Raw genomic sequence first — 26,756 nt, 5'->3', positions numbered from 1 at the left:
TTTCAGAACAGAGGAGCCACAGAGACTGTGGGACTGGAAGGCTGAGCCAAGGCGAGCTTCTTCGTCCACAGAGGCAGAGGTCAACGGAACTTGTAGCTGAGGGTTCGAGACTGGAGGGGGACTCGGCTGCTGGCTGAGGAGAGGTGATAATTTGGACGCATGACTGGATCCTTACTGTATACCGATCCTTTCTTGACCTTTCCCCCAATAGGCCCCGTAACTGGGAGTTTTGTCTGTGAGTTCTACGTGGCCACAGCAACAAATCATCGACCCTAGCACAGAAGCAGAGTGGGAGATGGTTGCTTTCAAAGTAGATAAAGCAGGATGGAGCATGGAGTCATGTCTGAGCCCTACCTCATGACAATAGGGAAGCCAGGAGAGGTCAGGTATTGCCCTCCATGTTTATACTATCTACTTGAACTTCTGAGAAATGAGTTTATTCAGGTAACCGGACTTCAAGATTAGTTCACAGAGAACAAAAAAAGTCAAACATTTATATAATCTAAATGCATTTCTGTATTCCTCCCTCAGCCAATACTTACTGAGCAATCTTTATTATATACCTGGCACGGTGTTAAACATTATGTCAGACAAGACCCTCCCAGTAGGCCAGGACAGGATAGGAAGACCTTAAGAAAAGGTTTTACAATGAGCAGGTGTTCCACATTTCAGTGAACTTAGCCCTTGATCTCAGTTTTATCAGAATATCTGATTCACGGTCAGATCCCCATACAAAATGTGAGAACTTTAGTTCCACTTAGGATCAGTGAGCATCTTGGGGATGAAATCAGAGTTTGGACGATTTGGTAGAGTAATTCCTTGGGGAGAAAGGAGACTTGTGGGCTTTTTCCCAGTCTCGGTCAGCAAGTGGGAGGGTTCTGCATTGTCCTAAGCCAACTGAGAAGAGCTTCACTCCAAGCTTGATATGTGTCTGCAGGAGTTTGGGAAATCTGTGGAACAATGTCAGGATCACCCTTGAAAATTTCAAAGATGGAAGACCTGTGTCAGATGGGCCTGAAGCCACAATGCAGTAACACTAGGCTGACTTGGCAGAGGCCTGCATTCTCACCATTCAGTACATTGCTGCTTATGTATTAGGATCTATAGATGAGGGACTATAACCCCCACCCCACCCCCCCAAAAAAAGCCAAAAAGCTCTGCTGGGCGGAGTTTTCCTAGAATGCGCTTTTCTGGCTATGTGAGTACTGACCTACTCACTCTGAGTTATGCACCCAGAGGTGTTGCCTGGGAAGGTTCTCTCGGGTCACAGTGAAGTTTTTCATGAAAGCTGTTTCACTCGAACCTCATTTTTTGTGATGGCTGATTTAAAAGAATATCACGTGGCTATGAAATTTTGTTTCCTACTCAGAAAAAACTGCCGCAGAAACTGTATAATGTTGAATATAGCTTACAACAACACCGCCATGGGGGAAACTCAAGTGTACAAGTGGTTTTCTCATTTCAAAAAAGCGACATGTGTATTGATGACAAACTTCATTCTGGACATCGTCAACTTCCTGAATGGACAAAAATGTGGACTCGTATGCATGTGGAGTTTGTTCCACCAAGTCAGACTGCTAATCGAGATTTCTAATTAGAGCTTCTGAAAAGATTGCATAACAGGATATAACAAAAAAGGCCTCATTTCTGGAGGACTGGTTTGGCACCAGGACAATGCACCTTCACATGCAGCCATTTCAGTGTACCAGTTTTTGGCAAAAAACAGCATGCCTCTCTTGCCACGTACCTTACTCACCTGGCCTCATTCTGTGCGACTTCTTTTTGTTTCCGCAAATGAAGAAGGACATGAATGGACAGAGATCTGACAACGTAGAAGAGGTGAAGAAAAAAACTTGAGCGGTCAGTCATCCAAACAGTTGAGTTGAAAAATGTTTCCAAGAATGGAATCACAGCTTTGACAACTTTATTAAGTGTAATGGAGAGTGCTTTGAAGGTAATAAGGTTGTTTTGTAAAAATAAATGAATAAATACATAGCTTTGAGAAAATTCTGGGGTTTTTTCCATACCCCCTATGTCACCCATCACTCACCTGAGAGTTTGTCACACAGTGGTGGCTTGCATGCTGGGATGCTTGCATGCTGGGATGCTATGCCTTGGGTATTTAAAATGCCTGTAGGATCACTCAGGGTGAACAAGGTTAAGACTAGGAACAGAACACAAAGAAGGAATAGAGTATTCACTCATGAAAACCTTATGAGTAACGGCAGAAACATGCCAGAAGACGAGCCGTGCAAGTTGGAAGGCACTCAAAATATGACCGAGGAAGAGCTGCCCTCTCACTATTGAGTCAACTTAATGTAGTGGATGGAATAAAGCTGTGGGAGCCTTCATTTGCTGATGGGTTAGAACTCAAAATGGGGGGGGGGGATGCTGAAAACACTCATTAAGAATCAGAACAAAAATACACATAGAATAACCATGGGAAATTAGAAAGTGTCAAAAAGCAATGGAAGGCATAAAGATTGATAGCCTAGATATTAGTGAGCTGAAATGACTGCTATTGGCCATTTCAAATCAGATAATCAGATGGTATATTACACCAGGAATGACAACTACAAGAGGAATGGCAAAGCATTTGTGATATCTTTTAGTTCAGCGCTATCTGTGATAGGAAGATAACAGTGCACATAAGGAAATCCAGTTAATACGACTATAATTCAACTTCAAGCACCAATCACTAAAGCTAGTGATGAAGAAACTGAATAACTCTACCAACTTCTTCAGTGTGAAATTGTTCAAACATGTAATCAAGATGCATTGAGGGGGGAAAAAGAGGACCTGATGCAAGGGGCTTAAGTGGAGAGCAAATGCCTTGAGAATGATTGGGGCAGGGAATGTATGGATGTGCTTTATACAATTGATGTATGTATATGTATGGATTGTGGTAAGAGTTGTTTGAGTCCCTAATAAAATGTAAAAGAAGAAAAGAGAAAAAAATGATTAGGGCAAAGACTGTACAGATGTGCTTTATACAATTGATGTATGTATATGTATGAACTGTGAAAAGAATTGTATCAGCCCCAATAAATTGTTAAAAAAAAAGATGCATTGATAATTAATCATGACTGGATGCAAAAGTTGGAAACAAAGGGAAAGGGACAATATTTGGAAAATATGGCCTGGGTGATAGAAACAAAGCTGGAAATCACGGGGTAGAATTTTGAAAGACCAACTTCACTGCATATTTTAAAAAATACTATTTTATACAGTATTCTAAATATACATATTTAGAAATGTGCCTATTTAGGATATATTCAGAAAATATAAACTTATTTAGAAAAATATTTTTTCTGAAACATCAGCAGTGAGCATACATGTGAACTTCACCAGACGGGATAACCTGGAGTCTAATTGACTCTCTCTGTGGGAAGAGACAATGGAGAAGCTCAACATCACTGAGTGGCTGTGACACAGCCCTCAGAAGTGGTGCCGATTATGGGTGATACAAAAACGTCTTATTCCTTGTTCTGCACGAAGACCCCTCACTGTAAGATCTACCTATTGTTGTGACGGGCTGTGAGTACGCAGCCAACTTAGAGCACCTTACAGCAGGTACAGCCCTCACAATGAGGGTCCAAGTGAGGTCAAGGACTACCTCTCAGCAACCCTCTTGCACGTAGGCAGTGACGGACATTTGCAAAGCCATGTAAAGAGGGGAGAGGTGGTGCAAGCAGGCCGAAGACCTAACAGAATTGGGGGAGGGGGGGTGTTACTCAGTGAACTAGTTGTTCAGAAAGAGAAGAGCCTTAAATTACTGTTTGGTGAAGGAGACAAAAGCACCCAAACTGTGATTTTTGAAATTAGTTTCAGAGCTATGGCTAGGATCTCCACACGTGGTGGGAGAACAGTATTCCAGAAATAAAGAATAAAAGGCAGCACAACTGAAAACTGTACATTGGACGCGAAGGAAGGGCCCTGGTGGTGCAGTGGTTAAAGCGCTTGCCTGCTAAGCGCAGGTCCATTAGACCTGCCACCTGGAACTCACTGGCTTCAGGAGCAAACGTGACTGTGTGCTGTTGCCACGATGGTAACTCTGAGAAACCGATAGGACAGTTCTGCTCTGTTTAGTCACTAGAAGCTGGAATTGACTCGATAAATGACAAATTTAAACCTTAAGACCAGCCACTGGGGTGTACTACTGTGCAGGCAGTGGATAGAAACTTGCAGACATTAGCAGCAGAGGGCTGGGAAATACAAGACAGATTGTGCAGGATCTGTCTATTCCACAAAGGGACCCCTCCGATCTCTCTTAACAATCTGCCTACCGGAGCAAGCATTATCGGTTTGCTTAAACGTGGGTATGAAAATTTGCTTAAGAAAGTGCTATTTACCTACTTGAATCCCTAGAAAAAGTGTTTTTTAAAATCCATAATCTGGTTGTACCCTAAACTAAATAAAATATTAGAAGAGGATCTAGGCATATATGTGTAAATCCCAATACGCAGCCTGGGCTGAGGATCACTCTATAGCTTTGAAGACAGCAATGACTGGCACTTTTTGAGTGACTATGGAAGCCGCACGGCATCTCTTTCAAGCCAGTAGCAACTACAGTGATGCGTAGACAAAGTGACAGACTTTAGTGTTCTGGCCCCTACCACACACTATGCTGCATCCTGGAGGGCCCAGGATCCCGGCAATCTCTCCGGTTAGATAATACATCCCTTCTTTGTGTGAGAAGTAAAAGTGTTTGAAAACTGAAGTTCTACTTCAACATTCCCTTCTTAAAAAGGAAAAGAATTTAAGTCCCTCCAGGGAAAATGAGACGGCCTAGGAAGTTTCTACCAACGCTTCTCTAGACATTTGAAAAATGTGTGGTTAAAATGGAACCTGCCATCAAGTGAACTGTGACTCATAGCAACCCTGTTGCACAGAGTAGACCTGTCCCTGTGGGTTTCTGAGGCTGTCACTCTACGAGAGCAGAAAGCCTCCTTTCTCCCACAGTCACTAATGGTTTCAAACTACTGACCTTGAGGTGAGCCGGCCAATTCATGTGTACCACCAGCACTCCTTAAGAAAATGTGTGGTGGCAGTCGGGGAACTGATAACAAAAGCCTGTCATTAGAATTGTCAAGCAACTGGAGTCAGAGAACACCTTTTTTTAATGTAGATTCAGTTCTACAGCTTTAAGCATCATCCTGGGAATCCTGAGATTAAGCACATGGCAGATGTCAAGATTGGACTAAGGCTGGTGAAAGGTGTGTACAATTTCGAAAGTCAGAGAATCAAAGACGCCGTGGAAAAACCCATGACAATCCTAAGGAACAGGAGAGAAGGCTGGGAAGCTGGGAGGGGCAGCAAGGCTGCAAGACAGGTGCAGCGCAGTTCACATCCTGAGACACACAGCCCTGAGTCAGTGGATCAACAGTGATGCACTCCCTGGAACTTAGTGAAGAACACTTCAAACGGTGAAGACAGAACAGAGAACTGTCTTCCTCTCTCTGTGTTACACTTCTAAGCGTCTGCAAAGGTAGGCTGATAGTAGATCTAGATTTATACAGTTCGTATGTACATTTTTCTAAATCCAGTTTTTTTAACTTTGACATGTTAAGTTCTACTATAGAGCATACAAGCATTCTAATTTATTCTTTAACCAATTCAGATTTCTACCTATTGAATTTTCAGGACTTGCTCACGTCCATAATTTGACCCGTGGGGAAAAACATTCTCTGATTACGAGAGTTTGGGAATACCTGATGAGCAACAGGGAATGAATTCCGACACACAAATGAGCTTCCTTTTTCTCCCTCTCCTTTGAAGAGATGAATCATCCTCCTCCCGTGAGAGGGCTGGGAGGACAACCTGTGCCAGGGCAGAGCTGCTACATGAATCTTGTGAGCTGGCAATCTGCACTCTGCGCTGTGCCCATTAGCCACTTTTCTAGCTGCTAGTTAACTCCAAGAGTTGGCAATAAATACCCTGACAATTTAGCGACTACTTTCATTTAGGTGTCTACGTGCAGATGGAAACTTTAAATGCCTTCACACTATACAGGTCAGCAGTTGACCGTGAGCAAATCTGTGGGATTACCAGGCTTGAATTGCTTTTCTGCCACTTGATGTTTCTGGAACGGAAAACCACCACTTACAGTGATTTGTTGTGGTGTTCCTCAGTCTTTCCATCGAACCAGCTCATCTGAGTCATCTCCAGCCTCCCTCCCACACACACCCCAACACTTGCAGAGCCGGTAAAAACGTCAACCACCACCTTACTATCAGATGATCAACTTCGTGGGCATTGTGATATAGATCGTAGGCATTTAGATGTGTCCTAGAGTTACGGCCTTTTTTACTATCAACTTTTTGGTGGCTCTATGGCTATCCCTAGGAAATTCGGAAAAAGAGCATTTTGCTTAAAGGATGATAGGACTTCCTGGTGGCACAAACGGTGAGCGCCACTGTTGAAGGTGATCATCTATTTAGTGAGATTAGGAAGCAGAACGTTAAAATCTCAATGCACACTTCTTTAACGGGGACAAAATTCCCGTTGTGAACAGGAAAGTTAATCCACTTTTAAACTTGTTTTGAAAAGAAATAGGATTGACCTTGCTACTGATCTGACTGTATTGGGTTAACCAAAACGGGTCAAGACTACCCACCACATTTTCTATGACTCAGTCAGACTAGAGTCACGGTTGCAAACAGAGTTTCACATCATATGAAACAACACAGTCCTGTTAGCATACTCCCAAGAAAACCATCGCTAAGAGGATGGCCTCAGCCGCTCTGCGACGCGCTTCAAGTGCCAGCGGCAGCACACACCACGACCTGCGGTGCCACCTTCCCAGAAAGACAATCCAGAACAGCAAGGGCCAATTCTGATGGTGTTTTCAACGTGCACGGTAACGACTGAGCCAGGCAGCGATAACTATCAACAAAATCAAAACCAATTTCTCTGTTACAAAACTGTCATGTTAACTGATACCATACATTCCGATGTGTTTTTATGTGCTTGGCTGTTTTCCTGTTCACCCTCCAGAGGTGCTAAAAGGCAATGAAACCAAGAGGTGGGATAGATAACCAGCCATATCACAGGCAAGAAGTGCTGCAGAATAAGGCTGGCTTTGTTTCAAGCAGGTCAGAAGCTTGATTAGTTGTTTTTAAATATAGTACACAAACACCCTTACCAATTAAATGACTTTACGGAAAACAAGCCTAAGAGGTCACAAAAATAGTTTGAAAGCATGTCTTAACATTCAAAGACGTAAGAGTCTACCACCTCCCAAGGAGGAAAGAGTTCCAACATTCTGCGGAAGACAAGAGGCCCAAACACTAGGTATAGAGATAGGGTTACAGAGCAACAATATATTTTCCACAGTCAGAGATCCTCATTCTGAACCCTGTTCCTGTTCATCTTAAAGGAGTGGAGATTTAAACTCAGACACAAAACACAATTTGAGTTATCTTCTCAAATTTTATTTTTTTTTAAAAAGACAGATTTAAGATATGGTAAGAAATTACTAAGTTACTTTTTTTTGTAATCTGCCAAGAGCTATAGTAATGGAATAAATAAATAAGATTTTTCTTTTCAATGTTTATAGACATATTTATAAAAAAATGACTGAATTAGAACACATTAAATGTTTCAATACACCACAAAGGGTCTTAGGCAAGGAAAGGCACATCATTTCCACAAGAAATAAAGACCACAGTTGGAGGTTAACAACCAGCCAAAGCTTTAGATCTTGTGGTTGTTTTCCTAGCTCTAGAGGGTCATAATAGTGGGACCTTCTTTATGGTAGTTAGCTGCAATAGACAACGATTAGAGGATGTTACTGTGACTCCAATGTAATGCTAAAAAATGAAAGCACTCCTTCAATAAACCTGTATGTGAAAGAAACAAAAATCCAAAATGTTCTGGTGGTACTGAAGCGCCTATTGACATATTTAAGAGTTAAACGAAATGAAATACAATGAAAGATTAATTCTCTTGTTCTGAATGCATTATAATGGTTTTAGTTACAGGGTTAAAATTTCAAATAAACACTTCATTTTTCACTCCCTTGCAGCCAGATGCTGTGTAGATGTAAACAGCTGTCATCTATCACTATAGGCCAATGTGAGGGAAAGCATCATTGATAATTTCCCTGCTTGGCTATCTACAACAGAGGAAATCTGAGGTGAACACAATAATAGGTTTTCCAAAGAAACTAAAGCATTCCTAGTTGAACACACACACTTTTTATGTGAAAGTCTAAGCGACATCAGTATCAGACATCAGCAGAACCTGCTTTGGGTCAGTGTCTCACTACCTATTTTCCTTCACAATGGTGTGCCTACTCTCTACTTTTTAGATGGGTTTGACTGATAGACTCCTTCTCAGTCAGTGGTCTATATTTTGGTGGTATTAAAAAAAACAGCTATTATGTTATTTTTCATATGTGTGTTTGTGTATTTAAGTGCATTTCTATATAAATAAAATTTATTTTCAGGATAAAATGGTATTTCCAGAAAAGAATAAAATTAAAAACATATGGAAGGGAGGCAAGGGCAAAGTATTATCCAGAGGAGAAGGGGAACGGCACGTGGAGCAGAGGTAGGCCCCTGCTCAGGCCACTCGGTATGCCTTCATCAAGGTGTACTCCTTCCGGTTGGTGTGGGCGGCCCAGATGAAGAGAGCGGAAGCCATGAACTGCAAGGGCGCCGAGACGCAAGCCAGGCAAAAGGACCAACCAAATTCACCTGACACGTTCTCAGGCAGCCCCAGTTTCTGGTGGAGCAGTTCAATTCCAGCAACATAACAACTTACTGAGCCAAGGGTGCACAGACCTGGAGGGGAAGAAAGAAACAAAGCAAAAAAGAACACAGTAAGAACTTTCCAGGCAAGGCAACAAAGCAGGAATGGGTGGATGATTAAAAGTTGTAACTCTTTGGACGCTAAGGAGTGAGGAGGAAGCGAAACACTATGTAGGATGAAAACACGCACCTGCGAGGAGATGGAGAATGCCCGTGGCGATGGTAGGATATAAGCTCCGGCAGACACAAGCACAAAGTCCAATCAAAGCCCCACAGCACATCAAACCTAGACTAACGAAGGGTAAAAGGAACTGGCAACGCCAAAGATCTGGTTTTAAAAGAACGAATAAGAAATGTTATGGTGATTTCCATTCATTTTCTCAAAATGGCAATTTCCTTCCTTTCCAATTAGATCTATTCTCCAAAGGTGAGAAAGGAGCATCTCATTACCGAGGGCTCTTTCCTAAAACACCTTGTGCAGAAGGATGCTTCCTCCAAATAAAAGTAAACAGGACAGACAGCTAAGAATTAATGCACTCTTAACATGTGACAGGCACTGCTCTACACAAATTAGGTACAAATTCATCCTCCCAACAAACTTAAGAAGCGAGTACTACTATCACTTCCATTTTTATTAGTGGAGAAACAGAGGTAAGCAACTACCTGATACGGGTAAAGAGGAAGGATAAATAATGTGCAAAGCACACTGAAGGCTCTACACACAAAGTGCTAAGTCCTTACAGAAGGTCACAGTTGGAATAACGGTAAATGAATGGTAGTTATAAATCACTGCTTTACCGGGCTGCAGAAAGACTAGATTACGCACAGCCTTTCAAAGCACAGGATCTGGCATCTACCAAGAACTCAAGAAAGAGCAGTTTCAATGATCCTACATTTATTTCCTCAGCAAGACAGAAAGAGAGCTGCTGGCCTTATAGAGCATAGCATTCCATGGTCAGTTAACTATTAGCAATGTATTCATACCAATCTGAACGCCAATTCTACCCTTGCTGCTGGTTTTATTGTCTGGAACTACAAAAAAGTTTGTTTCTAATTAATCTTTCTTCAAATTCTGGAAATAATAAACATTTTCCTATGCACTCTAATTGCAAAACCGAATTGATCCCATTGAATGCTCCCTCTCATTACAAAGTAATTCTTCCTCCAGGCAAATTCTAGTGCTTTTATAGCTCAGAAAACTGAAAGCTGAAGACAGGACTTCCTAGACAGCCTGACCATTGAGGTACAGACTGTTCTTATTCTTAATCTTACCTTATTTTTAAAAAAACACACACCTGCGTTACTACCAGCCCAGCCTGGATGAACTCGCCTGACTGGCCTGATGCTCTACTGACTCTCAGCACTTTGTCAGCTTTTCACACCCTCCTTTTCTGAATTTCAATAGCTCAAAGGTATTTAACGCAAATAAACTTACGTTTACCCCACCAAATTTTCTCTTTATCCATAACCTATTTTTTGTGGGCTGAATTCTGTCATCCAGTGTTCTGTGTCGCCCTCAACTTCATGTAAGTTTCACTTTGGTTAAGTATATCTAATTCTTAAATATGTTCTCCACAGGACAGAGTACACTGGATAATGTTAGGGATCTCATTAAGCAGAATTAAACACAAGGAAAATAAAGTTGTTTGCCCAATTCTTCCCACCCCAATTTTCCTGCTAAGATTAAAGTACTCACAGGTCCGAAGTAGATCAATTCCACTATTGTGGTTTCCAGGGTCCACAAATTTCTCCATGAACTGCTCATTTAGTGTGAAACTTGTGCATTTTGTGACCACAACCAATGACTCTGCAATAAGAACAATAATGATTGTTTTAATTATAAACATTTAACAATCATCTCTTTCAGTAGTTTGCTTCTCTTAAGTAATATAAGAAAGATGATTCCAAAAGAGTGAGCAACCTCTATTCTGGAGAGAGACACGGACTCAAAGATGCCCACTGGAAGCCCCTGGTTCTCACTGGCAACCGTTAAGGCATAACGCTTAAAACATACAAGCCCAGTGGAGGGGAAGGAGGCAGTGAAAGGATCGAGAGACTAGGTACCGTAAGGACTAGAAAGACGGGGAAAAGACAAAAACTGATATAATGAGGAACTTTAATCTCCTGTAAACTACTTCACTAGCAGTCTTCCCTGTGTTAGGTAATGGTGTTTCCACCTTCCCAGTTCAAGACCAGAAACGCTACAGTGCCCCCTGGTCCACCTAATCAGCAAATCCTATGGGCTCCACCTTGAGGACATATTCAGAATCCATGGCCCGACTTGTGGGTGCTACTGCCCCAGTAACAGCGATCTCTCCTCTGGATTACAGGCATCCCTGAGGTACCCAAGACTTCCCATGTGCGCCTGTATGTCAAATTCATAGTTAGGTTGAAACAAGAGCATACCGTTTTCTTTCAGCCTTACTGTATCGGTTCCCAAACTGATCTGGCCTACTCCCACTTCAGAAAAAGAAAAAATTACTCAGCACCCACCTAGCAATTAAAAACTTTTATACTATAGCCCACAATCCAGAATAAAGTGTAGATACCTGCTTTTGCAGTCTCCTGGATCATTCCAGAGCACCCCAAGAGCAGTGCTGCCCACTCTGGGAAACACTGTTGTGGTGCAAAGGGAGTCCTGGTGGTGCTGGGAAGCTAGCTACACAGCCAATGGTTCACACCCACGAGCCATCCCGTGGCAGGAGGTCAGGCTGTCTGCTCCCAGAACCAGAGGCAGTGCCTCGGAAACCCTATGTAGGGCCGCCATGAGTTGCAATCTAGTTGATGGCAATGAGTTTGATTGGTTGGGTTAGCGCCAGCATATGCTTGTTGCCTTTTCTATGACTTGAATAGTCTGACAAATGAGCTGCAAATAAGGCTTGGTTCAAATAGCCCTGTGGTGCTGTGGGTCGCTATCGGTCTGAGCTGACTCAATGGCACCTTAACAGCAGCTGCACGCAAACAGGGAGTGTAGAACACCAATGGAGGGAACCGGTCAGTTTCTGTTACCACTCCGCTGGCTACACACGAGGCACCTTTCAAACAGCAGTAGAGAAGAGAAAATCCTGGAGGGGCTGGGAAGAGCATGTTGCAGACCTCGGTCTGAAGTGGTGGCCACCAAGAACAGATGCACCACACTGTGGCAGAGACTCAGAGGACCAGCACTGAGACTACGGGGTTCCTTCTCCGTATCTGGCCCAAGACTATGGAACTATGGGACAGAGTGAGAGGTGAGCTGACTTCCTGGCCCATGGAGGCAAAGGCCTAAGGACCACATGACAAAGACTAAGAACCTGAAAGAGAACAGGCCACCATGTGGCTGAGAGGTTGAGAACCAGAGAGACTTGGCTGCTGCTGAGCAGACCAATGACTGGATCCTTAGTGTGTGCTGATCCTGACTTGTGGAAACCTGCTAACATCTCTAAGAAACCCCCTTAACTGTGAGTATTGCCTATGAGTTCTGTATGACCACCGCAACGGGATTGTCGAGCTCAGCAAGGATGGCATGGCAGCAACAGTTGGCGTCAGACTAGGTAGAGAAGGGTGAACAATGGAGTTATATCTGACCCCTGCCTTGTGGCAAAAGGGAAGCCAGAAGAGGTCAGATATGCCCTCTCTGCTGCCCTTCACCTCACCTGTAGAGCCCAGTATGACTTTTCCCACTACCACTCCAAAAACCTTTCTCTTTACTGTCTCTCTCCCTTCATTCCCACCAGTAGCTTCCTTGCTGATGCTTGAACATTTTACACATGCTCCCAAATTCCAGGTACTCACTCCCAGCTACATCAAGACTTTACTGAAATGGTACCTTTGATGTCCATATTGACTATCCTATCTAAAAGCATAACCTACACCAGCCAACATTTCCATCCTCATGATTCCCAGAGCTCCGTATCTGACACTTTTTCCATTGCAAAGATTCTTCTAACATACTACACAATTTACTTATTTTAATTCTTGCTTGTCAACCCTTAGAATACTCAAACAAAGAAAAGAAAACCTTACTTACACGGAGTGTATTCCAACTTAAAGAGCCGCCCTACAGGGCAGAGTTAAGACTGCCCTTGTGGGTTTGAGACTTTTAAATTCTGTACAGGATTAAAAACCTTCATCTTTCCCCCTGAAGCAGCTGGTGGTTTCAAACTGCTAGCCCTGCAGTTAGCAGCCCAAAGGGAACCCAGGACTCCCCCAAATAAGGACTTTCTTCTTGAACTACACTAACTCCTTCTCCCTACATATGATCACAACCATCATCCTCCTGAGAGGCGGCAACTCCAGCTCTCCCACCAGGGCTGATGGCATTGCTTATCCACTGAAAGTCCAATCAAAGGACTCATAAATAAAAACGGCTCAGGTGCTCCATACAAAATCTTAAAATTTTCATTTCAATAACGGGAAATTAAAATTTCTAAATGCTGTAAGAATGCTCGTAAAATAAACCCAGGAGAGAACTTCTTAGATTTGTTTCTCCTTCTGTAATGCACACACTTACTCTACATAATCGAAATCAAGATTGTAAGAAAATAATCTCAAACATATGCAGATATAAATATGGAGCTGGTCAAAGGCTATGTTCTATGATTTAAGGGGAAAATAATAGTTATCTATGGTATCACCCCAACGAACATCAAACTCACTGTCACAGAGTTCCTTCTACCTCATAGCAACCCTGCACAGGGTTTCCTGGAGTGCAAATCTTTACAGGTACGTAGCAGCCTCATCTTCCTCTCTCAAGGAGCAGGTGGTGGGTTTGAACTATGGTCTTTGCAGTTAGTAGCCCAATGCCTAACCCACAGCGCCACCAGAGCTCCATATTATAATACCCCTAGACCATAAAACAACTAGCAAGTTGTATTTGTCAACTTGACTTTGGAAACTGCTTATTTTTCCGGGTACTCAATGTAACTCTTCCAATGGTACTAACTACTTCACCGCAGTATGTGTGAAATAAGCTTAAAGCCTTTCAGTGAGTGGATAAATGCACAGAAATATTCTAAACAGGTTTCCCACAACGGGACAATTATTGTCCAACCAGTACTAAGAACTATCACGGTAATTCATGGAAGTTGGGGAAGGAAGGGGGCAGGCTCAGAAAAGGAGACGTTTAAGCATTATTTTTCACAGAGGAAACTCTCAGGCCTGCTTACATGTAGCTGTGCCGTTATCGTGGAACTTTGTTTTTGTTTTTGTTTTTAATAGAATAAGAAAAGGAGAGAGACGTTAAAATAAGAGGAATACCTGTCCTTTCTGGCGGGCTATACCAATGTGTGCTTTGGGGGATGGAAACGCATCTTCTCCACAGCCCCACTGTGCCATTATGTCGGAAGAGAACATCGTTGTAAGTCTTCTCATCTGCCTCATCACTAGTGAAGTCATCCCAGATGCTTTTGTTCAATTCGCTGGAATTTTCTTGAATTGGACTTCGATATTCATACCAGAAGTCAGTGCCAATTGAGGCGGCCATGTAGATGGTGGAAATGAGGCTAAGCACACACGCAATTACAAACGCTGTAGCAAATCGGTTATCCATTCTGGCACTCAGACTGCTCTGTTTAAAACAGGGCAAAAATAACGAAAGTTAGAATTCAAGGACAAATAAAGAAAGATGATTTTGGAAGGAATGTCTCAAAAAAAACCCATTCCCCATCCCCTCCCTTGGTATTGAAAAGTAACATAATCGAATCACGAAGGTATCAAAAGAAAAGGTAAGCAGGTCTTGGTTAAGTTACAAACAAAACTCATTATATCAAGAAAGTACTTATGGAATGCTCACGTACCCAGGATGCTACGGAGACAGAGGTCTTGTTCTCTAGTCTATCACCTGCATACTAAAACAGACAACACTGAAATGGACATACACATTACAGATACAAACAGACAAGCCCAGAGTCAGAAGGGTCCGGTGGTCACATTACAAATCACAGGCTGCATTTTTAGCAAGTCGCAGAAAACGAAATGCTCTCGGAAAAAAGTCATAGGAAAAGGAAGCAGCGCCTACTCAGTTACCTATGCAATTGGGAAGCCTTGTAAAGCAAGGGTAAGAATCCGGCGCTATTTGTTAAGACAGTTGTAATTGTTGGCTAAACCCAGGGGTTGTTCCAGGAACAGGCACGAAAAACAAAGAGACCAATAACATAAGGAACGCTACATACAATCTCCCCACTAATTCACTAAAGCGCGTCCACTGAAGTTAAACCATGCTTCTTTGAACTGTCAGTCTCCCCATTTCAGAACATCTGCAACTTTGCTCCTTAAAGTAGAAACACCAGCCCACAAAACCCCCGTGATCCCTCCACACCCAGAGAGAAAACTCTGACTTAAGCAACATCATGACCGCTCCCAAGGCGTGCCGACAGGCTGCACGGCCACGGCGGTAAATGGCCGCAGTAAAATGACTCAAGGCGGACCCAACGCTGCACGTCTGTAACCGGGGCCGCACAACCCAGCTTACAAAGGGCGCCCCGAAAACAGGCTCGCAAACTGAGGCTGCTGAGTTTGGAATACGGGAAGTGACTCAGAACAGCTCGGGACAACCCAATAATTGGCCCTAAGTGCACAAGTTGGGCTCGTGTAATTATTTTAAATCCTCTTTCATCTCGTGCTTTCAAGTGACCTTCGAGGGCCGGGCACCAGCAGGGGAGGCTCGCCGGGCCGATGGGCGCGCGGCGGACGCGCGGCGGCCAAAGCGCGGGCGGAACCGAGGAGGCCCAGGTGGACCGGGGCGGGGGCGGGGCCGCGGCCAAGCGCGGCTCCCCACCCCGGCCCGAGGCCCCCGCGTCTCCCACCAGGCCCCTCCCCAGACCGTCCGCGAGGGAAAGCCCCCGCCGCCGCGCCGCGGCTCCGACCCGAGCGCCCCTCGTCAACCCGCCGGGAACCTGGAGCGACGACGCGCCCCCCGCCCGCCGCGGCGGCCCCGCTCACTCACCGCCCATCCTCCTGCTCGGCCGGCTTCACCCGCGAGCCTCGCTCCGCGCCTCCTCTGACGCACTTCCCTGCAGGGCCCGCCCCCTCCGTGACTCCCGCGCCTCCGCCCGCGCCTCCGCCCCGGGCCCGGCCCGAGTCCGGGGCCGAGGGGCCTTCTGGGAGTTGTAGGAGAGATCGGAGAGTGCGGCGGGCGCCCCGGGTTGCCGTGCCCAGGGTCGCGCGCGGCGCATTGTGGGGGATGTGGTTCCGTCCGGGAGACCGGTCGGTCAGCGCCCAGGGGTGCGAAAGGCAGCCCTTGGGTTTAACGAGGCAGAGTCGAGGGTCCTAAGGGTACAGCGACCTGTCCTGCGTCACAGTCGGTTAGTGATTGTGACCTCTTCCCAGCACGCCGCCCTGCTTCTAAAATCTAAATATGCCCGCGAACAGCTCTGCAAATACATGCGAAGGCTCTCCTATGGAAATATTAGCCTTCCTCTCCCTTGCCCCCAACTCCATTGCCACTGGAGCAGATCGTCTTTCTGGTCTTATTGTTAAAATTTAGAGAGGGATGTGATCCAACAGATTGTGTCTATCTAGAAGGTGATCTTATTTGAGTTTCATATAGTTTATCTTCCTAGCTTACTTGCTCTTTAAGGCAGTGGTTCTCAACCGTCCTACTGCCTGGACCCTGAATACAGTTCCTCATGTGTGGTAATTCCACAACCATAGAAGTATTTTCCTTTATACTTCATGACTGTAATTTTGCTACTGTTACGAACCAGGTGACCCCTGTGAAAGGGTCATTCGACCCCCAAAGGGGTCGCAACACACAGGTTGAGAACCGCTACTTTAAGGCAAGTGATATTAGAACTCCATTTCCTGAAGTAGTATGAAGTTTACTTTTAAAATTCAGGTCTATTAAAGAAGAATACTGACTTAATGATACTGTTGAAAGTATATGTCAAAATATGAATAACAATATAGTGTGCAAAACAATGCAAATGAGGTCAAAGTGTCAGAGACTGGAGGTGACTAGTGCCATGAATGAAGCAGCCCAGGTGGCTGTGGAGGTTACATTGGACTGCTAATCTCAAGGTCACCAGTTCAAAACCACCATCTATCTGCTTTTGTGGAGAGAGATGAGGCTACCAGCTTCTATAAAGATTTACATCCTCTGCCCTGTAGGGTCACTCTGAGTCAGAACCAACTCAATGGCAGCAAGTTGAGTTTGTGTGTCATAAGCTGGCGTCAACCTAATGGCAGCTTGTTTCAGTCGGGGTGGTTCCAGGAGCCCTGATGGCACAGTGGTTAAGTGATTCTCTGCCAGCCAAACAAAAAGGTCAGGAGTTCGACCCCACCAGTCATTTATCACTTCCATAATGATTTATAACCTTGGAAATCTTCGAGGCAATTCTACTCTGACCTCTTGACTTCCCATAATTTGCTTCACTGGTAGGATTCTTGCCTTCCATGCAGAAGACCAGAATTCCATCCTGGTCAATGCACCTAGTATGCAGCCCCCACCTTCCATCAGAAGCTTGTGCTGCTATGATCTGAAGAGATTTTTGTAGAGCTTCCCAATTAAGACAAACTAGGAAGACAAGCGTGACTATCTATAAAAACCCTGTGGATCACAATAGTATGATCCCACTGGGCACCCTGAATCAGGGACCAACTTGACAGTTAACAACAATAAGTGAAACAGTGGAAGCCAAATGGTTCTGAACTCTCAAGTATCGCACGAGAATTCGTACCAGTGGCATGGCTCAGTACCAGCAAGTGAGTTTTCTCAAGAGATACCTACAGGGGCAGCAAACTTCAAAAGCCCCTTCCCACCAATCTCCAAAGGCTGTAGAGTAGAAAATCCAAACAAACTCTTTAAAATCTGTATGATGTTCTGATTTTAATTTCAGTAATGGGATGCATTTTGAATGTGATGACAACAACATTTTTAAGTAATATGGATTTTTATACAATTAGTGGGACATACATGTTCCAAGAGGTCTTTGGTGCTATGAGGCTCATCTCTTCAGATTCACAGAGTAATACAGGCCCTTGCCAAATGGCAGCATGCACTGAAAGTAGGATAGGATCTTCTCACTAAGGCCCACAGGCAGAAAAGATAGGTGGGGCACGCTGTCCCACTGGTCACAAAAGGGTTAAATTCCTACCACCCTGACAGATGGGAGGTATAATCTGTCCATTTTTCTATCTACAGTTAAAGTTTTTCACCTGACTTGGTAAAGTGGCTTTCATTTCCAGTGCAGACATAACAGAAGGCAATAATTAAGTATCTCATGATATTCAAACATGCCTCTGAATGTTCCTCTCCAAAGTATCCAAAGTGGAACTTTCTTCAGGGTATCAGCTAAAACCGCTCAGCAAATGGTTCGTGTGAACTAGCATGCCTGAGTGCATTTAGCTTTCATTCATTGACCTTACTTCGAAATTCTCTCTCTTGGAGTACACAACTCCACGGATCAAACGGGTAAGCCACCCTAGATAAAAGGGAAGTTCAAAAGAGGAAGATAAAGAAATAACCTCAGATAAAAGAACCTGGCCTGTAGAGGGTAACCGTCTTGCCAAGCTTAAATAAAGTGAATTTACTAGCTTCTTGACTTTGGTCAATTTCCTTACCCTTTCCTTGCCCAGTTTTCTTGTCTCCAGTATATGAATGCTGACAACAGCACTGATCTCATATGATCATTGTGAGCTTTCAAGAAGAACGTATATAGTAAGTGCCCACTACAGGACTGGAAGCAGAGTAGAACTCACACTCACTCTGCCTGCCATCCAGGACATTCGGACTGGGAGGAGCCTATAGGACAAGGTAGAACTACCCCTGTGGTTTCTGAAACGGAAATTCTGCATGAATAGAAAACTTGAGGCAGAGGAAAGAGCCACTCAAGTATTCGTCTTTGCAAATATTTGTTGAATGCCTATAATCTGTGCTTCCTGGAGGGAGCACATGGACAGCCATTCAACACTTCTGGATTCCCCTGGAGACTGGAAATTAGTCATTTATTGGAGTAGGCGCCAGAGTTCCTTTGAGCAGGTTTCCAACCCTCTGGATCAAGTGGAGAATGAGTCCAAAACATTGGGCCTCGATTCAAGTCCTCCCTCAACGCAAGAACACTTTGTTCTCATAGTCTGGCATTCCCTGATGCTCACCTTGCTGACATGATCGCTGAAGACAAAGCGGGTGCATAAGCAAATGTGGTGAAGAAAGCTGATGGTGCCTGGCTATGAAAAGAGCTAGCATCTTGAAGATAATAAACAAGCAGCCATCTAGCTGAGAAGCAACAAAGTCCACATGAAAGAAGCACACCAGCCTGTGTGATCATGAGGTGTCAAAAGGATCAGGTATCAGGCATCAAAGACCCAGAACAAAAACATCATCAGTGTGAATGAGGGAGTGCAGAATGGAGATCCAAAGCCCATCTGTAGACTATTGGGCATCCCCTTATCCCTTTTCAGAAGGGTCGCAGGGTGCAGTATAGCATCGATGAAACATACAACTTTCCTCTAGTTCAACCTTCCTAATGCCGCGACCCTTTAATACAGTAAACCCTCAACCATAGAATTATTTTCACTGCTATTTCATCGCTGTAATTTTTTACTGTTAGGAATCAGGTGACCCCTGTGAAAGGGTCGTTCTATCCCCAAAGGGGTTGTGACCCACAGGTTGAGAACCACTGCTCTAGCTCTTTGATACTTCCTCCCACCTCCACCCCACTATCATGACCCCAATTCTACCTTAAAAATCTGACTAGACCAGAGCATGTAAATGGGTACAGATAAGAGCTGGAAACACAGGGAAACCAAGACAGATAAACCCCTCAGGACCAATAATGAGAGTAGCAATACCAGGAAGGTAAGGGGAAGGTGGGAGGAGACAGGGGAACTAATCACAATGATCTACATATAACCCTCTCCCAGGGAGACAGACAACAGAAAAGTGTGTGAAGGGAGACATCGGTCAGTGTAAGACATGAAAAAAATAGTAATCATTCATAACTTATCAAGGGTTCATGAGGGAGGGAGGGTGGGGAATGGAGGGGGGGGAAATGAGGTGCTGATACCAAGCGTTCAAGTAGAAAGAAAATATTTTGAAAATGGTAATAGCAACCTATGTATAAATGTGCTTGACACAATGGATGGATGGATGGATTGTGATAAGAGCTGTACGAACCCCCAATAAAATGATTTTTTTTTAAAGAATGAATCCAAAAGACTTGCCAGTCCCTGAATTTCAGACATCATTGCTCAGCCCTGCAGAGCGATTTCTTATCTGGTACTAGGCAGCAAGCCTCAGGGGAGGGCACTTCCTGGAGAGAATGTCAAGGGAGGGGGTGGCTTTACTATCAAGTTCAGAAAATGCCCAGAAAACCTCAGGACTCGTTTGAGCTCACCAACATAATACGAACCTAGGAGTGTGTCTCAGACTCACCCTCTCAGCACAGAGGACCCCAGTGGGCTCATCCCAGCCAGTTCCACTGGGCTCACAGACCATTTCTAATGTATCATGCATGTCACTGTTTTCTAGTTTCTAATCATAGTTGTTTGCAGTGGGGTGTGGGTGGGGGTACAATTAGAACCATCTCAACAGGAATGGGTTTGGGTTTTTCGTTTAATCTTTACAGAAGCAGATGACCAAGCCTTTTTTGTTTTGTTTTGTTTTTCTTTTCTCCCGGGCCTTCTGGGGAGCTGCTGATTGGCTTCTACCCAGCAACCTTAGGCTAGTCCTCACGTACAAGCCGAGTGTGCAGGCTAAGGACCTACATCATGTAAATGGTGCTCAAGGGAAAACTGGACAGGAAAGTGCTTCTCTCCAACAAATGAATAGGCGCACGTGATCACACCTTGCCTAGCTGATAAGGTTAGTGGGAAACAGCTTGCTTCCTGCTCATTTCCTGGCACATCAGAACAGAAGCCCAGACTCGGGGATTTCTCGCTGCCTTGTCACATAATCTGATCCATTCCCTCGTGACAGGGGGCCAGAGAAGTTGGTATGAAAAAGGCAGAAGTGCTAGATGAGAATGCCAGGGTCACGACCTAATTGGGATGGTTCTTTACAAACCAAAGTCACTCCTTTAAAACCAAGGGTTAAAAGCTAAAAGGTCACTTCAGCCTGTGAAGCCAAGAGGCTGCAAACCACAACTACAGACATATGTCACTGCCCTTCGGTGCCCTGCACAGCAGAAGGAAACACGGCCCAGTCCTGAGCCCTGCTCACAATTGCTCCAGTGTCTGAGCCCATTGCTGCAGCCACTGTGTCGGTCTATCTGCTTGAGGGCCTTCCTCTGTTTCGCTGCCCCTCCTCTTTATCAAACATGCTGCCCTGCTCCAGAAACGGGTCTCTCCTGACATGTCCAAAGTGTATAAGACGAAGTCCTGCCACCCTCGCCTCAAAGGAGCACTCTGGCCCTCCAATGGGTGATAGTTGATTTACTTGACCAGATGTCTTAGTTAAAAAAAAGACATCATTTGCCTAATTTTCAACATCGAAGCCATTTCTGAAGCTATCTCAGGAACTGGAATACAGAAAAAGAAGTTTTGTCTTTTTGTTTCTGTTGCTGTTGATGTTCTTGTTTGGGTTGTAAATGATTTTTTTAATATCAATGTCTTATCCCTTTTTTGTTATCACTGTTTATTCTGATTTATGATATGTGTACTTGGATATTTTATTATTATCCCCATATTTACTTAAAGGAGCTTCAAAGTTCTTAACATGACTTTTGCACCCAGCTTAGTTACTAGTGATATGACCTTTGCTGTTTTATTTAGTCAGCGATTAGAGTTCAGTCTTCTGATAGCATTGTGCCCTTTGGATTACGAAAGGCCTATTACTATGCCTTGTGTTCCTTTGGGAGGGCGGGGAGGGGGTGGCATAGGCATTGAGTTGTTTTTTCTAAATTCTGTTCCAAGATGTTAATGCTTTGTGATGGGTAGTCTCATCATAGCATTCTACCACTAAATAGCATATTCTAAAACCGACCATATATGATAGAGCAAACCTGCTTCAATAGTTTGCTGAGGCAGTCAGATTTAGTTCGCAGACATGCAACTTGAAAATGCAAAGAAAATTTGAATTCTACAGAATAAATATATGACTCAATGTTTTCCTCTAGAGCGTGAGCTCTTTCCCTTTATATTATATTTGTATGCTTAATTCTTGAGTCATATCTAAAAGTATTTGTGCTTCATTTTGTTTTGTTTTGTTTTATTTTTATTTATTTATTTATTTATTTATTTATTTATTTTAACAATTTATTGGGGCTGATACAATTCTTTTCACAGTTCATACATATACATACATCAATTGTATAAAGCACATCTGTACAGTCTTCATTTTTAATATCTTAGACCCACAATTCATCTTGTTTTCTCAAATGCCCAAAGAACTTCTAGTTGCAAGGTCAAAAACTCCATTATTTCAATTAAAATGCATATATGTATACATATATATATATATGAAATGAAACAAAACCATCGAGCCATTTCCCATTCATAGAAATCCTAAAGACTACAAATCATATAGAAATCCTAAAGACTACAAATCATTACAGGAACAAACAGCCTCCTTTCCCCCCTCAGAGTACTGGTTGGTTTGGGCTCAACGGAGGACTTTGCAGTTAGTGACCCGAAGTCTAATCCCCAGCACCACCAGGTCAATCTCTCTCTTTCTCTCTCTCTCTCTCTCTCTCTCTCTCTCTCTCTCTCTCTCTCTCTCTCTCTCTCCCTCTCCCTCTCCCTCTCCCTCTCTCTCTCCATACACATAAATATGTAGCATTTAAATGGGCTATATTTACCCACAAATCCTTTTCAAGTATATATTCTTCAAACTATTTAACAAAATGAATCATTCATAAATATTAAGTCTTACCTTGTGGGATAGATTTCTCTCCCAGAAATATCAAATCTGTGGATTAGTAGCTCTCATCTGCAGCCCACCTTTATTAGTGAAGGACATGTCACTCAAGAGCTAAATGAACCACCAGGAACCCAGAGGAATATAGGCTCAGACTCCTACATCAACCCCTAGAGTGACTTCCGAGAGCCACCCTTGATCAGGGGACCCTTCTTCCATGACCCAGACCCACATTCCTGAGGCTAAGGGGCATTGGAGTAGAGAAGGCAGGACCATTCTTCTGAATATATTAATTACTCAGAGAATTCAACTCACTACCATCAAGTAGATTCTGACTTACAGCCACCAATATGACAGGAAAGAACCGTGCCTGTGGGTTTCGGAGGCACTAAATCTTTACAGAAGCAAAAAGCCTCATCTTTTTCCTGCAGAGTGGCTTGTGGATTCTAACCCCTGATCTTGTGATCTTGTGCCCAATACATAACCCACTGTGCCAGCAGGGCCCCTTATATCCATTGTAGAAGACATAAAAACTGAGGAGGACTTCACAAGTTTAACAGTTTTATTTATCTATAAACATGCAATCTTCTATGCAACCCTGGTGTCTATTGAAAGCGCAATTTAAGAGAATAAATGAAAAAGGGAGGAGGGGGAGGGGGAGGAGAGAATGAGAGTTTTGACCTAATTCTGCCAGTAGAGAAATACTCGAAGAAACCAGTTTCAAAATTTATCATGTTTTGCTATTGCCTTCCTAACTTAAAAAGGAAACAAAGGAGAGAAAAAGATATAGTATTTCTTCCATTTTAAGCTGTTTCTGAGAGTTTTGATTGAATTAGGAAACGCCCTTGTTATAAGTACCTGCACTGGCAACTTCACTGTGGCATCATTAAGCATAGGTACGCCTCCTGCCAGATCAATAACTCCAAAATCAAATTGCACAGATATACAGAAATACTTAGACAAAAAAAATCATGGGTCAAAAGCTGAAAAGTCACTGCTGTAAAGGAAAAAAATCAGATTGAACCTAGAAGGATAGTCTGGGGAGGGAGACTATCTCCTAATGATTCCTTAACAACCTGTGATGTGCAAGAGGATACCATCTTGCTTTCCCCAAATGAAGCCTAATTAATGAATCTAATAGACTGTGGTCTTCAATGTTGATTGCACCTGAACCTGAAGAACATAAAGCTCCTCATAACTGAACCCATAAGTGGCATGATAATGGATGAAGACATCAAGTTGTCAAGGATTTTATGTTACTTGTATTGACAATCTCCTCCCATAGACGCACCAGTCCAGAAATCAAATGATGTAATTCAAGGGGGGAATCTGCTAGACAAGACCATAGACATTTTAGCAAAGACGCCTCTTTGATGATTAAGGTGCACCTGCTCAAGCCAGGGACTTTTCAATCTCATATACATGCCAAAGCTGGACAATGAAACATACCAAAGAAGAAATGGTGTTTGCAAAGAGTGTGGAAGATGCCGTGGAGTGAGTGCCAAAGAATGAGTAAACCAGTTTGGGAGGAAGGACAGCCAGAATGCTCTTAGAACCAAGGACCGTAAGATTACATCTCCCTTACATTGAATGTGTCATCATGTGGATGCAATCCCTGGAGAAGGACAACATGTTTTGACTCCAATCCCTGGAGAAAGACAAGCAAAGAGTCAATGAAATGATTCTGACACGGAGGCTTCGACAATGAGATCAAATGGCGATAGTGAGTGTGGTGGGCATGTTTTGTTCTCTTGTCCGTAAGGCCACTCACTATAAGTTGAAGCCAACTCTGTAGCACCTAGCACCAACACTAGTGCAAGGGAGAAGCTAAGAGGGATCTCCTAATCAAGGATGTTACTTCATATCAAAAGGTGAATTCATTGCCCTGATTACAATAATGAATCCGAGGGCAAAGCTTGTGATTTTTCAACCCGGGTTTGTAAGCTATCTAAATAACAAGGATGCCTGCAGTTACTCCCTACTGGATTCATCCCAACTTAGTGACACTGAATCAAAAGCCATGATTTTTCTGCAGCAAATATACTAAGATTTCCAAAGAAATCTATGTGTACGGCACTGTCCTAGGAGTAATGAGAAGTCTAAAAGCTTCAGTTACAGGATGTCATCCAGCCGTCTGTGGCTCTGAAAATACGGTATTGAGTGAGGCAGGATCGATTGTCTGTGAGAAGGGCAGGGGACACAAAGCAAATAACTGGGAAGAATGTTATGCCTTCCTTGGAATCTTTTCGTTTGTCACAGATGTGAACTAGTGTATTTTCAGAAACGTTCCATTCTCTTTTTGCAATGAAAGATCAGCTTCCTTAATATTTTCACCAAAGATATACAAGTAAATTAAAAGTGTATGTTCATCACCATTCCATTACAATTAAAGAAATACACCACACTCTGGATATGAAACAGAAGGCAAGTTCAATGAAAGAGCTGGTGTCAGGAGAGAGAGAGAAAAAAAAAAAAAAACAGCAGCAACCAAAACGTATTTAAAGTAGGAAAGGCAAGAAAGAAATCAATTCATTTTCCAATTTCTGCACTTAAAGAAACAAATTGGGTATCTTCAAGAAAGAAGTTGAAACACACCTCAATTTCAAGGGCAAATGCAAATAAATAAAACCACAACCACAACCAAACCAACACCAATCAGAGTGGGGTTCCTTGGAGGGCCCCTCTGAGGATTGGTAGAAACTGCCGTTTTAGATCTATGTTTTTGTGTTTGTGCCAAGACCTGTAAAGGGCGGAGAAAGAAGAGGGGAGAGAGAGACACGTTGTGCATAAGAAACTGCCTTGAGATTTCTAAAATTCCTACACAGACCGCATAGGTAAAGCAGCCTGCCAGATTTGACCTTGGACCTTTAACGATGGAGCCGGAGGCAACCTCCACCTTTGTGGATTACTCCTATGCTGCAAGCCCAATTCCGGATCATGAGGATGCCATGTCCCAGGTTCCTTTCACATCTGTCTTGCTGCCCGTCTTATATACGGTAGTGTTCTTGACTGGAGTGTTGGGGAACCTCGTCCTCATTGGTGCTTTGCTTTTCAAACGGGGCAGCAGAAGACTGATTGACATCTTCATCGTCAACCTGGCTGCCGCCGACTTCATTTTCCTCGTCACGCTGCCTCTCTGGGTGGATAAAGAAGCATCTTTAGGACTGTGGAGGACAGGCTCTTTCCTGTGCAAGGGCAGCTCCTACCTGATCTCGGTCAACATGCACTGCAGTGTCTTCTTGCTCACCTGCATGAGCATTGACCGCTACCTGGCCATCATGTGCCCAGCCGCATCCAGGAGATTCAGAAGGAGAGACTGTGCATATGGAGCGTGTGCTGTCATCTGGTTCATCTCCTGCCTCCTGGGACTGCCGACGCTTCTGTCCAGGGAGCTTACCCTGATTGATGATAAGCTACAATGTGCAGAAAAGGAAGCCACTTCGACTAAGCTGACCTGGGCCTTGGTGGCCTTAATTTTCACTTTTTTCGCCCCGCTGCTGAGCATTGTGACCTGCTACTGCTGCATTACTAGGAGACTGTGTGCCCACTACCGTCAGTCAGGGAAACACAACAAAAAACTGAGGAAATCCATAAAGATCATCTCTATTGTAGTGACCGCCTTCGTCTGCTCCTGGCTGCCCTTTAATACTTTCAAGCTCTTGGCCATTGTTTCTAAGTTACAGAGAGAGGTCTACATTTCTTCAGCCACTCTCCAGCTGGGCATGCAGGTGAGTGGCGCCCTGGCATTTACCAACAGCTGTGTCAACCCTTTCATTTACTATATCTTCGACAGCTACATCCACCGGGCCATCGTGCACTGCCTGTGTCCCTGTCTGAAGAACTATGACTTTGGGAGCGGTACAGAGACCTCAGATAGTCACCTCACGAAGGCTTTTTCCAACTTCATCCACACAGAGGAATTTGCCAGAAGAAGGAAGAGATCTGTGTCCCTCTGAAGGGGGGGTTGGGAATTGCTTTATGTCAGCAACAAAGAAGAAAAAGATTGATGATGGGAGTCAGTGTTTACAAAATACAAGGACGACTTCTTTTTTTTTTTTAAAAGAAAGGGCCCCTATGTTTGTGGATATAATTAAACTATGTTCTGTTTGGGGTTGGGTTTTTTGGTTTTTTGTTTGTTTGGTCTTTTTGGTTAAGTGATCTTATTTGACCTTTGCCAAGCAGGTTTATCAGGCAAAATATGACACAGATCTATCCTTTGATTTAGACAC

The 26,756-nt window shown here is 43.7% G+C and overlaps 2 protein-coding genes across 3 annotated transcripts; one reads left to right on the top strand and one right to left on the bottom strand.

Annotated features, from left to right (window-relative positions):
- Nucleotides 1-7,411: 7,411 nt before the first annotated feature.
- CLDND1 (claudin domain containing 1) lies at nucleotides 7,412-15,807 on the bottom strand. Of its 2 annotated transcripts, none has more exons than XM_075542430.1 (5): nucleotides 15,679-15,807; nucleotides 13,992-14,301; nucleotides 10,450-10,560; nucleotides 8,944-9,081; nucleotides 7,412-8,786 (listed from the first exon to the last, which is right to left on the bottom strand). In XM_075542430.1, exons 2-5 carry the CDS (start codon nucleotides 14,281-14,283, stop codon nucleotides 8,566-8,568), a joined length of 762 nt encoding a protein of 253 aa, XP_075398545.1. In that variant the 5' UTR covers nucleotides 14,284-14,301; nucleotides 15,679-15,807; the 3' UTR covers nucleotides 7,412-8,565. The 2 variants fall into 2 exon arrangements, with proteins under 2 accessions (XP_075398545.1, XP_075398546.1); XM_075542431.1 differs by lacking the exon at nucleotides 15,679-15,807 and adding an exon at nucleotides 14,531-14,574.
- Nucleotides 15,808-25,400: 9,593 nt separating this feature from the next.
- On the top strand, nucleotides 25,401-26,483 carry GPR15 (G protein-coupled receptor 15). Its single transcript, XM_075543415.1, has one exon. The coding sequence runs from the start codon at nucleotides 25,401-25,403 to the stop codon at nucleotides 26,481-26,483; it is 1,083 nt and encodes a 360-aa protein (XP_075399530.1).
- The last annotated feature ends 273 nt before the right edge of the window (nucleotides 26,484-26,756 follow it).

Source organism: Tenrec ecaudatus, chromosome 2 (assembly GCF_050624435.1).
Source record: "Tenrec ecaudatus isolate mTenEca1 chromosome 2, mTenEca1.hap1, whole genome shotgun sequence".
NCBI classification, from domain to species: Eukaryota; Metazoa; Chordata; class Mammalia; order Afrosoricida; family Tenrecidae; genus Tenrec; species Tenrec ecaudatus.
Note: the sequence above shows the minus strand (reverse complement) of the source record. Positions and strands in the feature narration are given on the sequence as shown.

Excerpts from the sequence above, each read along its gene's own strand:
- CLDND1 (XM_075542430.1), bottom strand. The coding sequence starts at position 14,283 with ATGGATAACCGATTTGCTACAGCGTTTGTAATTGCGTGTGTGCTTAGC. Across the intron at positions 10,561-13,991 it reads TAGCCCGCCAGAAAGGACAG|AGTCATTGGTTGTGGTCACA; the intron begins GTATTCCTCTTA and ends TTCTTATTGCAG. Across the intron at positions 8,787-8,943 it reads CATTCTCCATCTCCTCGCAG|GTCTGTGCACCCTTGGCTCA; the intron begins GTGCGTGTTTTC and ends CTTCCCCTCCAG.
- GPR15 (XM_075543415.1), top strand. The coding sequence starts at position 25,401 with ATGGAGCCGGAGGCAACCTCCACCTTTGTGGATTACTCCTATGCTGCA.